At 30.6% G+C, this 18,999-nt stretch overlaps 1 protein-coding gene across 4 annotated transcripts in view; it reads right to left on the bottom strand.

Moving 5' to 3' along the window:
* Nucleotides 1-18,999, bottom strand: part of st18 (ST18 C2H2C-type zinc finger transcription factor) — a 107,274-nt gene that overhangs the window by 63,559 nt on the left and 24,716 nt on the right. For all 4 annotated transcript variants that reach the window (XM_087310081.1, XM_087310083.1, XM_087310082.1 and 1 more), the window contains exons 2-3: nucleotides 8,688-8,802; nucleotides 1,748-1,790 (exon numbers count right to left, since the gene is read on the bottom strand). In XM_087310081.1, the coding sequence (XP_087166207.1) occupies nucleotides 1,748-1,790 (43 nt within the window). In that variant the 5' untranslated portion in view covers nucleotides 8,688-8,802. The remainder of the gene's footprint in view (nucleotides 1-1,747; nucleotides 1,791-8,687; nucleotides 8,803-18,999) is intronic.

Here is an 18,999-nt window from a genome sequence, read left to right as displayed (position 1 = left end):
ACTGGCACTCATAAATTTGAACACATTATCCCCATCTTACTCTGCACTGGTGGCTGGAATGTTTTAGAATCGATTTAAAATTTTTACTTAGTTTTTAAGGTTTTAAATGGTCTGTCACTTTTTTATCTATCTGAAATCAAATCAAATCAAATCATTTTACACGTGTACTATGATGAGATAAAAGCTTAGGTGCTGGCTCCAGACAGTGCAAGATACAACCACATACACCAAAAAACAAAACAATATACTATAAGCAATGTTGACAGTAAAAGACAATACATACATTAAGGAAAACACACATGTAGGCAAAGATAGACAAGTACTCAGTCAAAAAGGTGTACACATAGTTTGACTGTTTGTGGAAGATTGTAAGCAATATTGTTTTAAGTAAGGATTTGGTTTAAGTGCAGTGCTTGCTACATCTTAATGGTTTGCATGGAAAGGATTTGTGTGAGACTGTTAACATATCTGCTAGATGTTTAAGATCTTCAAGTTAGAAATTGGTAAAAGTTCCCCGATCAAAGTTAAAGAAAAAGGCAGACTGGGGCTTTTCCATTGTGGGCCCTGAACTGTGGAACGGTCCACCTCTCTCTATTAGAATAATCTCTACTAAATCCATGTTCAAGAGAAAACTGAAGTTTCACCTTTTAGAAAAGGCTTTTAATACCGGAGTTATCCGAGTTTGCTGTTTTCTGTTTCATGTTGTGTGTATAATTTTATCTTATCTGATATTTTTAACACAATTTGTGTACAGTTTAATGGTCAACAACTGTTGCTATAGTGTGCTTTATAAATAAAGTTTAAGTCTATTAAATTCAAAGAATACATAATTATTTATTTACTATACTTATGTGCACATATATGCATGTTAATTATATATCATTCAATTATTTATTTACATAATTAATAGTACTAATGTTTTAAAGACAGACTGAGTTAGACGTTATTTCTATTTTTTATTTTTAGCTAAAGCAACAATTAACTACATTTTGGACATAAAACTAAATAATTATGCTTAATAACAAATAATATAATATAATATTTCACAATTTTTTATTATATTAATGTATTATTATATTATATTATATTATATTATATTATATTATATTATATTATATTATATTATATTATATTATATATTTATTTATTTCTGTATTTATTTTACAACATTTATATTATATTATATTATATTATATTATATTATATTATATTATATTATATTATATTATATTATATTATATTATATTATATTATTATTTATTTATGTATTTTTTACAACATTTATATTATAATATATTATTTTATATTATATACTATATTATACTATATTATATCATTTTATATTACATATTTATTTATTTTTTTATTTATTTCACAACATTTATATTATATTATATTATATTATATTATTATTTATTTATGTATTTTTTCACAACATTTATAATATGTTATTTTATATTTTATACTATATTATACTATATTATATTATATCATATATTACATATTTATTTATTTATTTATTTCACAACATTTAAATCATATTATATTATTTTATATTATATTATATTATATTATATTATATTATATTATATTATATTACATTAAACTATATTATATTATATTATATTATATTATATTATATTACATTAAACTATATTATATTATATTATATTATATTATATTATATTATATTATATTATATTATATTATATTATATTATATTATATTATATTATATTATGCCTTACCATCACATGTTTCGCTGCGATTCTCTTCACTGTCAGACTCCATCTGGAAAGCAACGAGAAAACAAAAAGTTAATAACAAATAGCAATTTTCAATTTGAGAGATTTATAATCCTGTTTAATAACTGATCTCAGCGGGATCTCATCATCTGAGTGACGGTTAAGTTCCTGCCGGTTTAGGTTATTAATAAGTAAGCCAGATTAGTGTCATGCAAGCACTTTATTTGCGACGCACCACATCTGCATCTTTAGGTCTTGAATGAGTTGAGTTTCAAATTATAGGATTGCAGTAAATAATAGTAGTAAAAACCTAATCCAATCAACTCTGCATTTATGCATTCAGGCATCACCATGAGGAAGAAAAAAAGAAAGGTCAGTGAACTTTATAACAAATAAAACTGGGAAATTTCAACACAGCAGGTCCATTACTTACAGTGGAGTTCAGAATTTGGCTTGATTTAATTGAACAGCACAAACCGAAAGCGAGATACTGGCAGAGCATGCAGAGAACAGCCAGACAGACCTGCACTTTTAAGAGCTGAGTGGAAATATAATAATGCAAAAACCAGACACAAACAAAAGTAGTAGAGAGTGTGTGTCTTAAGAAGAAGCTTTCAGGAGTTTATTTCTAAGTTTATTAAGAATTTATTAATACAAAAATATATTAATAAATATTTTAATAGTGAAAAAACAGAACACAAACATGGGATGCTGAAAAAAAATTCTCATTTAAGAAGAAAATTTTAGACGGCACTAAGAGGTTTTTGCATTGAACTCTTCCTATGTTTGTATTATATAAAGTTTAATGTTGTAACTGTAAATATAGAGATGAAGTCAGAATTATTAGCCCCCCTGTTTATTTTTTCCCCAATTTCTGTTTAACGGAGAGCAGATTTTTTCAACACATTTCTAAACATAATAGTTTTAATAACTCATTTTTAATAACTGGTTTATTTTACCTTTGTCATGATGACAGTAAATAATATTAGACTAGATATTTTTCAAGACACTTCTATACAGCTTAAAGTGACATTTAAAGTCTTAACTAGGTTAATTAGGTTAACTAAGCAGGTTAGGGTAATTAGGCAAGTTATTGTATAACGATTGTTTGTTCTGTAGATTATCGAAAAAAAATTGCTTAAAGGGGCTAATAATTTTACATACTGTGAAAATTTCCTAGCTCTGTTAAACATAATTTGGGAAATATAAAAAATAATAATTAAAAGGGTGACTTTAACTAATATATATATATATATATATATATATATATATATATATATATATATATATATATATATATATATATATATACTATACAAAATAAATATAAAAAATTTAATAAAATTATAAAAAATATTGATAAGCAAAATTAATTGAGATTAATTGCATCCAAAATAAAAGTTCGTTTTGAGTTAAAATATGTGTGTGCTGTGTAATCATGCATATACTTAGGAAATTGTTTATTTATATTTAGACTTAAAATGCATGTGTATATGATACAAACTATATATAAATGTAAACATCTATGTTATAAAATAGTTTTGTACAGTTTTGTTTCTATACATGTGTGCATTATATATGCATAATAAATATATACAATACACACACACACACACGTGTTATGTCAAAACATTTATTTTGGATGCAATTATTAATCCTAATTATTATTACTTATAATTAAATAATTTTAATCACACAAATATATTTGTTTTTACATATTTTAATAATTTTTTTATTTTTTATATGTATTTTTTTAATATGTATATGTAAGTACAATATCACATTTGAATATAATAAATATATATATTTATTCATATATTTTTCCTTTAAATTGATAGTTTCCTAACACAGTGGTTCTCAAACTTTTTTTCACCATGTACAACCTCAAAAAAAAATGTCTCTCCAAGTACCACCATAATGTCCAGTATTGAATTACAGTAGCGTACATTAACTTGTATTTTAAATACATGAATTGTCTTTACATATTTAAATTAGGAGATAGATCTGTTTACTGCATGTTGGAGTTGGCTTTTTGTGTCAGAAAAGCAAGTGCTTGTACTATTCCTGTCAACATTGGGATATTAAAATACAGGATACGCCCAAACAAGCATTACAAATATGGGGAGGAGATCAGCTTCAAATGACAGAGTACATAACAAATGTTACAAAATTGAAAAAAAATGTTTAGCAAATTAAAATCAATTTACTGATCACATTGATGTTAATGTATGCGTTAAAGGGTTAAAAGTGCGTTAATTTTTTTACTTTAACTATTCAGTGATTCCTCAGCGTACCACTAGAAGGAAGCCTGCGCACCACAGTTTGAGAACCACTGGCCTAACATATTCAATGTGGTGTACACATTTTTTATAAATATCAATATGCAAATTAAATAAAATTTAATTTAACATTTAAAAATATCTATTTATACTTAAACTGTCAGCAAAGAAAGTTTTATTTAAAATATAAATGTTTATATTTATGTACTAACAATGGAACTAGATGTGTGTATATTCATTCAATCATTCATTTATTTTCTTGTCGGCTTAGTCCCTTTATTGATCCGGGGTCGCCACAGTGGAATAAACCGCCAACTTATCCAGCAAGTTTTTACGCAGCTGATGCCTTTCCAACCGCAACCCATCTCTGGGAAACATCCACACACACACTCATACACTACGGACAATTTTAGCCTACCCAATTCACCTCTACCGCATGTCTTTGGACTGTGGGGAACACCGGAGCACCCGGAGGAAACCCACGCGAAGGCAGGGAGAACATGCAAACTCCACACAGAAACGCCAACTGAACCGAGGTTCGAACCAGCGACCCAGCGACCTTCTTGCTGTGAGGCGACAGCACGACTTACTGCGCCACTGCCTCGCCCGTGTGTATCTTCAACATATTCAACATTTTGATCCAAAAACATAGGCAATAAAAGATACTTGCATATTATTAAGCAAAAAATTCATTCTTACTAAAGGACATTAGTCATAAAAAACAATCAAAAATAAAAATGAAAGGTCATTGACTTTATAACAAATAAAAAAGGAGAAAGTTCACCCAGTAGATCGGCTCCATTATGTGCATTTGGCCTTGATTTAATTGATCAACACAGAGAAACTCCAGAGCAAACAAACTGGCAGAGAACAGGCAGACAGGCCTTCACTTTTAAGAGGGTGAGACAGGGGCGAGCGAAAATATAATAATGCAAAAACCAGCCACAAACAAAAGTGCATGCGTGTGTGTGTGTGTGTGTGTGTGTGTGTGTTTAGACAAAAAGAGTTGTTAATACTGCAGCACCTACTCACTCACTCAGTCTCTCTCTCTCAGTTCCTCTCTGCCAGCAGTGCCTTGCTGATCCCAAATAAAACCTATTAAATGTAATTATTCTGGGCTGATGGCGCTCTATAGCGGTCGGAGGCTCTGGTGAGCTGGGTGAGTCACTGGCTGGGCTGTTACTCGGCTTATAATGGGAAACATGACTCCTATCTCCCCTTCTCTCGGCTTGGCTGTTGTGATTGAAGCCACTGACCTGTCATACATTTATAATAGGGGGAGCAGGTGTGGCATTGATGGACCTTAATTTCCTTTAATAAACCTTTTATGTGGCCCACTCTTAATGCCACGCCGGCCCCTCTCCCCGGCTCCCGACGCGTAATAGCTTCATTACTTTTGATTACTGGGGGCCCCTATTGAGACAAACAACTCCCAAACACTATAGATTACATTCTGTAAAAACTAATGTACCTGATTAGTTCATTACACCGGCTCGCTCGTGTACACATCCACGCTCATGCTAATGCTAACGCTAACATACTACGCTTCCGGATTTTATCCGACATCTCTGGATAACGCAAAGTCTTTAAAAGCGATGCTTTTTGTTTGGTTCTGAGGGAGAAAAGAAGTCTTTTATTAGCGGCAGGTTTATTTCAAGGGTTACGTAATTCGATATTTGGTATTTCCGGAGCGGAAACTTTGAGATGAGGAGGAGATGTGTGAGCAGGTAACATCTGGCTACTAATGATGCCTTAAATTACACCGTCAGGAACGTGCAAAAACCCAACCATATGTCACAGCAAGCAACGTCAGCCTCAGGTAGCGAGCTGATTTCAAGCGGATCCGCCAAAAACAACTTTGTTTCATGGCCAAATTGTAAACTAGCTGATATACAAGTGAAAGTGGGCAGCTGTCACTTTAAGATGCTACCTAACATTTGCCTGGTAAGAAATTATTCAGAATTATTAATATTATATTTGAGTTAAATAAATCTGTGTACAAGTTTATCATATAAAATATAATAATAATAATGATAATAAATTATTATTATATATATATATATATATATATATATATATATATATATATATATATATATATATAATTATTATAATAATATAATTTAAATATTAGTAATAATAATAATATTTATTATTATTATTAATAATAATAAATATATTATTAATAATAAAATAATAAAATAATAATAAAATAATAAATAATAAAATAATAAAATAATAATAATAAAATAATAAAATAATAATAAAATATTATTATATTTTATATCATAAACTTGTACACAGATTTATTTAACTCAAATATAATATGAATAATTCTAAATAAATTATTTTAATGATGTGCTTGTACACAGACTGAAATATATGATTTAAAACATACAATGTAATAATATTTATATACAAAAATTAATTGTAGATACATTTTAGCTGGCAAAAATATGTAGTTATGCACTTTTATTAAAATTCAGCATGGCTTTTATTTTTAAGAAATTTCCAATATAAGAGTCTAAATTTTAAACTGAAAATGTTGACCATACAAAATAAAAGGATTAAAACTAAAATAACTACAATGGAAAAAAGCTACATGAATATTAAAACGAACATGCATTATATACATATATACATGTGTGTTCATGCACTTATTGGAAGTTAATGGTGCTTTTATTATAAACTCATTTTAAGTGTCAACAAGTAAAAATAAGTTAAAATAACTATAATTAAAGAAATCTAAATTAATTAATTAATTAAAAATATTATAAAAAGTAAAAATAATCAAACAAATAAAATACAAAAATACACAAAAATTAATTGAAGGGAATGTTTTGCTTAAAAAAATAAGCACTTTCAAAATTCAGTGGGCTTTTATTTTAAATGCATTTATACTGTAAGAGATTGAGCACATAAAATAAAGTGATTAAAAATGAAATAATTGCAATAGAAAAAGAGTCATGGGTATTAAAATGATTATGCATAATATAAATATACTGTATGTAAGCATGTGTTTCTGCACTTACATTGGAAGTCAAGTGCAACTCATTTCAAGTTTCGAAAAGTAAAATAAGTGTAACTAACTAAAACTGGAGAAATTTTAATTATTTAATCATTTAAAAACATTACAAAAAATAAAAATAATCACAAACAAGTTAATAAACAAAACAATTATTCAATAAATAAAATAAAAAAGATCAAATACAAATGCTGCATGAGATATTAACTACACATTTTAAAAAATCAAAGGCATTTTAAAAGAGAGTTATAAGGACGTTATTCTAAAGTTGCAACTATTCTTAATTTATTAACTGTTAGTAAATGAGGAATAGTTGCAACTTTAGAACAACGTCCCAATAACATACTTAAGCTAATAACTAACACTTCACTAATATATGAACTCACACTTTACCAATCAATTGTTCACCATCTAATAACCACCGTGAAACTTTGTAGAACTTTAATAAAATAATTTTTTATTTATTTGTTTTCATGTTTAGCACCTCATGGGTTTGTATTCTTGTATACTGCTGTTCTGCCCTGTGATGGCTCAGTATGCGTGTTTCTATACATTAAACACAATGTTCAACATTACATCTGTGGAGTTTCTTTGGTAAAATACAGCAAACAGAAAAGCCTATGAGTGGAACAAGGTTAAGACACAAACATTTGATATTTTCAGTATCACGTCAGATTTCTGTAGCTTGGACTTGTTCCATCCATTTGCAGTTCTACAAAGTGTCACTGGTATTATTAGATGGTTAACAAACAATGAACAACTGATCTGTAAAGTGTGAGTTAATATATTAGTTAAGTGTTAGTTATTAACAAGTATGTTATTGGTACGTTATTCTAAAGTTGCAACCATTCCGCATTTACTAACATTTAATAAATTAATAATAGTTGCGACTTTAGAATAACGTCCCAATAACATATATAAACTATTAACTGATACTTTACAAGTCTTAGTAAGTAATTTACTAACAGCTTGTTCATGACCAATTACTAATTTATTAGGTTTAGTTATAAATCATTAATATACAGTTAACAAGTCATTTACAACATGTTAACTAACAGCTTGTAAGTTATCTATAAGCCATCTACAAGGCACAGTTATAAATAATTAACAAACTATTAACTTTTATTTAACAAGTTATTTACAACTCATTAACTAACAGTTTATTAATGATCTGTTAACTAGTTATAACGGATAGTTATTCTAAAGTGTTACCAATAATTGCAATGGAAAAAGCGAACATTAAAACGATTCTGCATAATACAGTTTAACTATATAAGCATCTGTTTCTGCACTTACATTGGAAGTCAATGAGCTTTTATTATAAACTCATTTTAAGTGTCAAAGATTTTAATAAATTTAAATAACCGCAACTGAACAAAGTTCGAATAAAACAATAACAAAAATAAAAATATTACAAACAAGTAAAACATCTAAGCTAATCAAAAATAAAACAATCATTCAATAAATAAAATAGATACGATAAAATAAAAATGCTCCATCAGATATTAACTACACATCTAAAAATACCAAGTGCATTTTAACAGTGTGGTGCAACACTTTTATACACTGATTATAAGGCATGTAAATCTATTAAGTGCACGTGTGAGATATTGTGACAGTGTGTATGGTGTGATTTTACCTTGTTGTGTTTAGCCTGTAATGAATGAGATGTTGTGTGAGGTCCCGAGGGCCGCTCTGCTTACTGCACACACGTTTCTTCAGCTCTTTTAAGACGCGAGTGTGACATTCATGCTCTGAGGGCAAAAAAAGACAAAAGACGTCACTGTCAACTTCAATTACACTCAAAGTGTTTACAGAGTATTTTTGAATCACTGGGTTTTAATACAAATGTGTCCTTAAGCGAATCATTACATAGACAGCTAAATGGTTAAAACATACAGATAAAAATAGTAATAATTGCATTAGAAAAAGTAAACAGTAATAATAGGATTAAAGACTAATTCAATCAATAAACTAGTGGCATTATCAATCAAGTAATTTTACTTTATTCTAAAGGTATTTTTATGATGTATAAATGATCTTTTATTCACCTATGGTATAAAAAAATAAACTTTTTTTAAATTAATGTACACACTAACACATCGTAAACTTTAAAATGCAGTTTTACCCCCCAAAAAAACTAATTAATTAGCTCAAATCCCTATGCTGAAAAATACTAAATGGAAATTACATGTCAAAAACCAGTTGTAGTTGCATATTTTTAAAAATATTTCTCTTTGCAAATTTTGTTTGTAGAAATATTTTCATTTTGAGCCCCACTGTCCATAAATGGAAAAAAAAAAATTGCTTAAATTGTAGCACAAATAATTTAAATAATTTTTCCCCAAATACAGTGCTCAGCATAATTGAGTACACCCTATTATGAAAATGATTACTTTTATCGATTTCTCAGTGAATAGGCGATGTATTTTGGTGCATTTGAACAAAACAGGTTTATTAAACAGATATATTATTAAAATAATATTTTAGTCAAAGAACATCTTCAGAAGTGGAAAGATAATACATTTACTTTCATGCAAAATACTGCAAAACAAATTACAAACTACAACATTTCAACTAAACTGTATATATTTGTGGTTTTTCTTGATTTTTGCTATTTTTGAACATGCATATAAATATAACATATAAAATTGGGCTACTAATTTTTGGACCATTATTATAGATTATTTTGTTAGATTAGCTACAGATTTGTCTTCAGTATTGACTAATTTAATGCAAATGCCCAAATATAATATTGTAAATCTTCCCATAGAAAGTTTTTATTTAAATGAGTCATTTGTGAGGGGTGTACTTATATATGCTGAGCACTGTATTTTTTTTTTTCAAAATCAACAGGATGTCACGAATATTACATCTTTACTTCCTATTGTAACTGCATAAATTTAAGAAGAATTTTCTTTGATTTTTGCAAAAATTGCTTTCATTTTAAGCCCTGCTGACTTCCATTGCATTGTTATATATAGTTTTTTTTCTCCTAAATTTCTGTTTAACCGAGAGCAGATTTTTTTTCAACACATTTCTAAACATAATAGTTTTAATAACTCATTTCTAGTAACTGATTTATTTTATCTTTGCCATGATGACAGTAAATAATATTTGACTAGATATTTATCAAGACACTTCTATACAGCTTAAAGTAACTTTTAAAGGCTTAACTAGGTTAATTAGGTTAACTAGGCAGGTTAGGGTAATTAGGCAAGTTATTGTATAACGATGGTTTGTTCTGTAGACCAAACAAAAAAATTAGTTTAAAGGGGCTAATAATTTTGTCCTTAAATTGGTGTTAAAAAAATTAAAAACTGCTTTTATTCTAGCCGGAAAAAAAAACAAAAAAAAACAAATAGGACTTTCTCCAGAAGAAAAAATATTATCAGACATACTGTGAAAATTTCCTTGCTCTGTTAAACATCATTTGGGAAACATTTAAAAAATTAAAAGGGGAGCTAATAATTCTGACTTCAACTGTATATATATATATATATATATATATATATATATATATATATATATATATATATATATATACATATATATATACACAGTTGAAGTCAGAATTATTAGCTACCCTTTTAATTTTTTCTCCTTTTAAAATATATATACATATATATATATATATATATATATATATATATATATATATATATATATATATATATATATATATATATATATGTATGTATATATATATATATATATATATATATATACATATATACATATACATATATATATATATATATATATATATATATATATATATATACACACATATATACATATATACATATATAAAATATATATATATTTGCTAAAATATTAGTATAAATATTTTTGAGTGTTGTTTTGCATTATATCAAACACTGTAAATAAAAGCATTTAAAAATCTCTGCTAATATCAATCTACCACCCGGACCACCTCATTCTTAACAACCAGAAAAGTGGTTTCATGTTTAGACCAGACTGCATCATTTTTCACTCTTCCCTGAATGCCATGTTAACTCTAATCTCCTCTGTATGTGTGTTTTGAAGGGTCACCGTGTCGTTCGTCAGACACGAATCGCACCCCATTGAAGCTCGGAGGCTGTAAAGTGCGACTCTTTGAGAAAAAGAGCAGATGGGTTTAGGCCAAAGTGCAGCGGCCGCAGACGCAGCAGGCCAAGCACATTAGAGAAACCCCCCATATAATGATTCAGCAGATGACGGCCCGTTCAAGGAGTGGGCCTGGCTTTCTTCTTATGCTAATGAGGGGCCCCTCCTCGTCCCTGGGCCCCTGCGCTCGTGCGAAAGATGCTGGGAGTTTTTAGCCATAATTAACACAAAGCTTTCTCTCGCTCTCTGAAAGCCAACAGGCATGAATGAATGGCTCACCAATAGCGGCCGGAGCTCAGGCGTTGTGTAGCGCAGCGTTTAAATTGTCCCGATGCGCGCAATCACACAAAAAAACTCTTCCCCGGATTAACCATATTAATTACACACAAGCTATTTGATTTCTGTCAAGCAATCAATTTGCATCTTGTTAAGAAAGCCACATGAGGTCTTGTCTGCTAATTCTCTCCCAGGTTTCTCAACGGCGCCGCTCGAAAACATTCGTTCACAGTTTGGCGTTTCTGTGCGAAACTAAATGTGCTCGTTCAAGCGAAACAGAGAAGTCTGTCTCTTTAAATGTAAACAATAATCTGATTATATTGCGTTATATACGATTGAAGTCAAAATTATTAGACCTCCTGTGAATTTCTTTTTCAAACATTTCGCAACTGATGATGAAATTTTTCACAGTGTTTAACTATAATGTTTTTTCTTCTGGAGAAAGTCTTATTTTTGCTAAAATAAAAGCAGTTTTTAATTAGAAAATAATACATTTTAGGGGTACGTTTTGGGTTTTTGAAAATGACCTTTCATGCAGTGTGTAACATAACTCTAAGTGAATGAAAACATCCAGCTAAGCATAGGCGGAGCGTGTGTAAGCCTGGGAAAGTCTTAGCCTCCCCATGGCCAAAGACCATGGAGATAGTAGCAAAGCAAAAAACTGCATTGAAAACATGTAACGGGTGTAAGACGTAATATAAATGTTACTTAATGTTGATGATTAACAAAACCCTTTAGTTAAGTTTGTCATTCAAATTTAAAGATCCCCAAAAATGGAACTGTCCAACCCCACACTTTGCACTGATGAGTGCTGTTTTTGACTGGAGTTCGCAGCAGCTCTGAAAACGAAAGCAAAAGTGCAGGCCAACAAACTATTCTGATTTGATGGTCAGGGACATAAGTAATAAAATGATAAATGAGTATTATGAGAGAGGTGTAATAATATAGGATTCTGGTTTAACTTGTTTTCAGCATTAAATGAAATTGGTAGTTTCATTGTGATAATTTAAATTCTTGTTTATAATATAATATAATATAATATAATATAATATAATATAATATAATATAATATAATATAATATAATATAATATAATATAATATAATATTTCACAAAAAAATAACTGCTTAAAAGTAGTTTATAATTTAATTTAATCATTTATTCCTGTGGTTTTAAAAGATGAATTTTCAGCTTCATTACTCCAGTGTTTAGTAAAACGATCCTTCAGAAATCACTTTAATATTAATTATGATTATTAATAATATTATTGTTATTATTGATGGAAATAGTAATAAAAGCAACAAGTAATAATAATTTCATTTGTAACTTCATACATACATAAATAAATAAATAAATAAATTAATTAATTAATAAATAAATAAATATTTGATAAATATTAAACAATTTAACTTTTTTTATATTTAATAAATACCGCCTTGATGAACAAAATTATTTGAATTCAATTTTTAAACAAAATGATTAATAAAAATAATAAACTGACCCCAAACTTTTGACCAGCAGTGTAGATCAGTGGGTTAGTTTAATAAAATAATTTAATGTGCGAGTTTTATATAATATACTTCTGTTGATAGGTGAGTGCTTTTGTTGAAAGGTCTTCTTTGTCAGTTGCAAATCTTTTTAAATGCAATAGATCTGACTCAGAATCGTTTAAATGATTTGCCGTTTGTTCAGATCTTTTGCTTGTTCATATTGACGTCTATATGAAACAATACCAAATATGGGTAACACCATATTTTGATGTTCCATTTGAGTATTAGTATACTGTCCGCTTAATATCTGTTAATATGCTCCTTCAACAGACATTTAGCCGACTATAAGAAACTTTGCAAGTACATGTCAACTCACACTAACCCTAACCACAACCTAACAGTCGACATATAATCTATTGAGGATTAGCTGGCATGTAGATGCAATGTAACTTAATTCAACAAGCGGACCATTAAATAAAGTGTGACCCAAAATATGATCTGGTAAAACGTGAACGCACATTTCCCTTTAAACACTAGCAGATTGCAGGTGTTTGTAGGGCTGATCATGACTGAAGATGAGTTAACATTAACTAGTGAACGATAAGGTGATTAATGCAATAACCTACCCTGCAACGAGGGATGGATCATTTGTTTAAGGAACTTTATTAAAAAGTCTATTAATGTATGGGACTTTGTCAGAGCTTGATAGGAACTTTACAGCAAACAGTTCATGGATCACTTGCTTTCTGTGTAAGTAAGTGTGATTAAAGTTGTTGCCTTTTTGTTTTCTCTAGCTTGCAAAATATGTATTCAATTGTGTTTTGTTACTTGTATTCGCTCCATGTGGCTTGTACTATATCTGGTTAACTCTTTATTTTCGTATATCGCGTCTAAAACCCTGTTTTAGACCTTTGTTTATGGATTTAAATGCATTTCTGAGCTCGCGACATTAGTCATTGCTATGACCACCGTCAGCTGTTCCTACACACGTGCGGCCGTCAAGTTTTAAAATAGTTCGGCTTTTGCCACTGTGTGGATTAATATGTGTGTCATGGTTAAGAATAAAGCAACATGCTGGTGTTCAACTGCATTGCTTTAATGCACTCCTGCATTGTGCTCACACATACACACTAAACTCTGACTACTTCAACAATGTTGATAAGCAGTGGTGGGCGTTTCTCTCTATCTCGCGGTAAACGCAGTTGACCAATCACAACAGACTGGGTCATCGGACCAATCAGCGCAGATTAGCATTTCGCTATGGAGGAAATGAATCTCCGAACGAATCATATGGGGGTCGTTGGCATAATTAGGCAAAAATAAATGCCTATTATAAGACAATTAAAGTTTTTTTGACCTTCCATGTATATCAGCCTGTTGTTGGAGACCAGCAAAACCAAAATATGACCTTATTTAATGTATAATAGGTAGGGATGTAACGGTATCAGAATTTCACGGTACGGTAATACCTCGGTATGAATGTCACGGTACGGTATTTATTGAATCATTTACAGGAAAAAAAAAACTTTTGAAAATACTCCAAAAAAGTGCCAAAAGTGTCAATGACATACAAATTAGCCATCTATCTGTTAGCTTTGAAACAGGAACTTCAATTTTAATAACAAAAAATTATTAAACCATGTAAAAAAATAAAGTTTCAATTTAGTATTGTTGAAAACTCATCACATTCAACATTTAATCACTCACTCACTTAGATAGAGATGGGTTTAAAGAAAAATTATCATATAACTATAATCTGGTAAAAGCTGGTATCTCTGGGTATTTACAATGTCCCCTGCAACAGAAAAAAACCCTCTCATTTGGGACTGAGGTTTCTGGGACAAGAGAGATATGACTTGGCCTATGTTGACAGCAGTGGGTAACGTTGTGCATTGTCTTTCCCCCACTTGAGAGGACAAACCATGAGTGAGATAGAGGTCTCTTTGCGGTACAAGTCAATGTCTGCATCAATCTGAACAGTGTGCTGTTTTTCTGCAGTCCCCATGACTGTTATTAGTCGTATTCCCTAACTTGCAGGCACGTGCACACATAGGGCTCAACCTGTGCAGTGCACATGCCCTTTTTAGTCTTGGATAGAAAATGCCCTTCCAAAACGATCAAAAGTGCCCCCGCGACGCGACACAACCTCCGTCCAGTCCAGCCCTTCAGTAGGTGCGCGACAACACCTCTCTTGGTATGCGCGCTCAACCCCCCCCTCGGCGCTTTACAATACGCGCGCCACAACACAGCTGATCAGAACGTGCACGACAGCACCGACATTCAGCACGCGCGCGGCGACAACACCCGCTTTAGGTTCGATCATTTCCATCTTTTTTTCATCTCCGCTACTAGCAGCACACTCCATTTCCGCATTACTGGATCTGTAGCGACAACAGACCGCAAAGGATTATGGCCACGCCGGGGCTGATGGGAAATGAAGTTTCAGCTACCTCCCGTTCGCTTCATTCGCCTGAGCAAATTTTCTCTGAAGACCTATAGTTTTACCGAGTCATGCGACTTCGGTAATATCGAAAAAATTTAATATTGCGGTATGACGGTATTTACAATACCGTTACATCCCTAATAATAGGCAATATTTTTTTCCTGATTTTCTATAGAACAAACCATCATTATACATCGACTTGTCTAATTAATCTAGTTAAGTAAGTTACTTGCTAAAAGTGACTGAAAGATAGCAAATGCAGAACGTTGAAACACTCGACTGCTTTGTTTAGATTTTATTCACTATAACGTTGACTTTTTAGTCAATTCGTGGTCTCATTTTATTTGTTACACTAAATGCTATGACATCATCTTGCTTTTACAACAAAGACACCATTTCCGTGCGTAAGTAACATAGTAAACAATGTAAACTAATGCCAAAGATCAAAAGTAAAAACGTAATTTGCTTCGGTAGGAGAAGATGCTCGAGTCATTTTGTTATTCAATAAATTACTTGCACTTCAGAAGACAATGCCAACATGCAATGAATGCGTGGTGACGCTTGAAGGCATCAGACACAGAGCACAGATGCTCCTGACAATTCTGGAGGTTATTAATAATATAATAACACTAAAGCTGAAATGTTCCCAGAGATGGGTTGTGGCTGGAAGGGCATCCACTGCGTAAAAATGTGTTGGATAAGTTGGCGGTTCATTCCGCTGTGGCGTTCCCGGATTAATAAAGCAACTAAGCCGACAAGAAAATGAATGAATAAACAATACTGAAATGGTTACGGCGTTTAAGAATGACCAAAACAGCATTTCAGAAGTTTTACAATGTGCTCAGCCTGCTGGTTTATCCATTCACAAACATTTTTACCATCATATCATCTCTTATAACAAAATCACATGACTTTTTTTATTGCATGTACTGGAATATGTTCGGTTGATCTTTTCTTATTGAATGAAAAGTTTGTCCTACTCAGTTAAGCGCATATGCTTTTTATACGCATTTCAAAATTTATGCACATCTTGACGTTTCCATCAAACGTTTTTTTTTAATGCACATATGCGAAATGCACATGAAACTAGGTGGATGGAAACGTAGCTATTGACATCCTGTTGACTTCGAGAAAAAATATTCTTGGTGGGAAATTGCTTAATTTATCATACTAAAACTTAAGCAAATACATATATTTTTTGTATTTAAGCCCTCAAAATGAAAGTCAATGGGGCTTAAATTGATAATATAAAAACACAGTTTCTATAAAAAAGAAAAATACGCCTATAAATATGTAACTACAGCTGACATACAGAGAAAGATTTTGCAGCCAGAACTGTTCATATAACCACTATTTTGCTTCCGTACACAATTGTGACAAATAAAACAGAAAGAAAACTTTATAAACACCTTAAGTGTAACTCAAGCTGTCAAAATTTTGGTTGACTTTTGCCTTTAATTGTATGTCTAAAACAACCGCTTCGAAAGTTATCACTCGATTGAATGGGCGTTATCAGTGATTATCTGCTGATAGATATGTGCCAGTAGGGGTCTTCTGCGCCTATAGGCTGAGAAGGCTGTTATCATCCATCCACAGGGTTAATCAGCTATACTAACAGAGAAGACTTCAGATCCAGATCTGTTTTTACATTAATGTGACGGTTGGGTTTAAGGATGGGGTAGACATTAATAAAATACAATTAATGGTAAATTAAATCAAAAATATAAATAACTCTCGTTAACTTCCGGCCTCAGCCGTATGTGATCTACAGCTGATTAACTAAGCGGATGGATGGATGGCAGAAGGTTCATACTGGCCCATATCTATTATTTGATAACTAATTCAGTCAAGTGATAACATTCGAATCAGCTGCAGAAACCTCAATAATGTGATTTTCCTGGTAATTTAGACCAGCAGGGGGCGCTCAACCTGTGATCTGTGTGGGTCCTAATGCCCCAGTATAGTGAAGGGGACTCTATAATGCTCAGTGAGCGCTCTCTTTTGAATGAGATGTTGAACTGAGGTCTCTGAGACTCTCTTAGGTCATTAAAAATCCCAGGATGTCCGTCGAAAAAGAGAAGGGGTTTAACCCTAGCCTCCTGGCTAAATTTGCTGTCCTCTGTCCATCATGGCCTCCTAACCATCCCCATACCATCTCCTCTTTATTATTATTATTATTATTATTATTATTATTATTATTATTATTTAGGTCTAGTGAACAACACCACAAACCCATAAAAACACACACACAGAGGACCATCAGTGTTAACACGGGATTCGCAATGAAGAATGACACTTTCTGGTCAAAACAGAAACACAAATGCTGTCATTAAGACCAGGCAGTCTATTGCGAACATCAGCGCAGATAAGACAAACAAACAGGCAACAACACAATGCATATGCTAATTATGTTTGCTATCAACATCCCAATCTCTCATCTGATTGAACCGCTCAAGGGACCAACGCTAGTCATCAAACATCTAAATCTTGAAGCAGACTTCTAGGCTAGACAGGATGCAATATTTGTGACGTCCTGTATTTTGGTCCTAAAAATGGTCTTTAGGGTCTTAACTTATTTCATGTGCTATTATTATTTTTTTTTCAGAGTTATATATGATTTACAAAATATTAGTAACCAAGTAAACCAAGCTGGTGTTATGGAAGCAGGGATATTAGTATTAATGACAACTAAACTCTTCATTTTTGTTTCATTACATAAAATATCTGGCAACATTTTACAATGAGGTTCCATTATTTATTGATATTTAATGTATATTAACATGAACAAACAATAAAAAATACTTTTATTACAATAGTTATTTATCTTTCTTAAAGTTAGTCATTCACTGATAGTTAATGTTAACTCACAGTGCATAACTAATATAAAATATAAAATAACTCCTAAAAATATATTTAAAAAATGAATTAAACTATAACAGCATATATATAAAGCTTAAATATAAAATTAATTAAAACTAATTTAACTGAGTTTATTTGATTGGTAGTATTTGTCAAGTATTAAAAACTCCCAAAAATATATTAATATATTAAACTATAATCGCATATCAATGACACTAATATATAGTGGTTGTCAAATAAATAACCAAAAATATTAATAATTTATTGAGACTAATCTAATTTAGTTTATTTGAATGCAAGTCAATCATCAAGTATTAAAACTTCCCCATAATATATTACAAAATATTAATTAAACTATAACAGCATATATAAAGCTAATTTAACTTAGTTTATTTGATTGCAAGTTATCTGTCAAGTATTAAAAACTCCCCAAAATAGAATTGATAATATTAATAATTTATCGAAACTAAGTTGGATTCAAATAAACTAAACTAAATTAATCATCAAGTACTAAAAACTCCCAAAAAATATATATTAAAAATATTAATTAAACTATAATAGCATATCAATGACACTACACTTGTGGTTGCCAAATATTAACTATATTTGATTGCAAGTTACTATATTAATTAAACTATACAAGCATATCAGTGACATTAAACTAGTGGTGGTCAAGTTAATTATATATATTTTTTTTAACTAATTAAATTTAGTTTATGTGAATGCAAGTATTACAAACTCCCCAAAATATTTTAAACATATTAATTAAACTAT

This window comes from Danio rerio, chromosome 24 (assembly GCF_052040795.2).
Source record: "Danio rerio strain M-AB ecotype USA chromosome 24, GRCz13ab, whole genome shotgun sequence".
NCBI lineage: Eukaryota > Metazoa > Chordata > Actinopteri > Cypriniformes > Danionidae > Danio > Danio rerio.
This window is presented reverse-complemented; position numbering and strand designations above follow the sequence as displayed.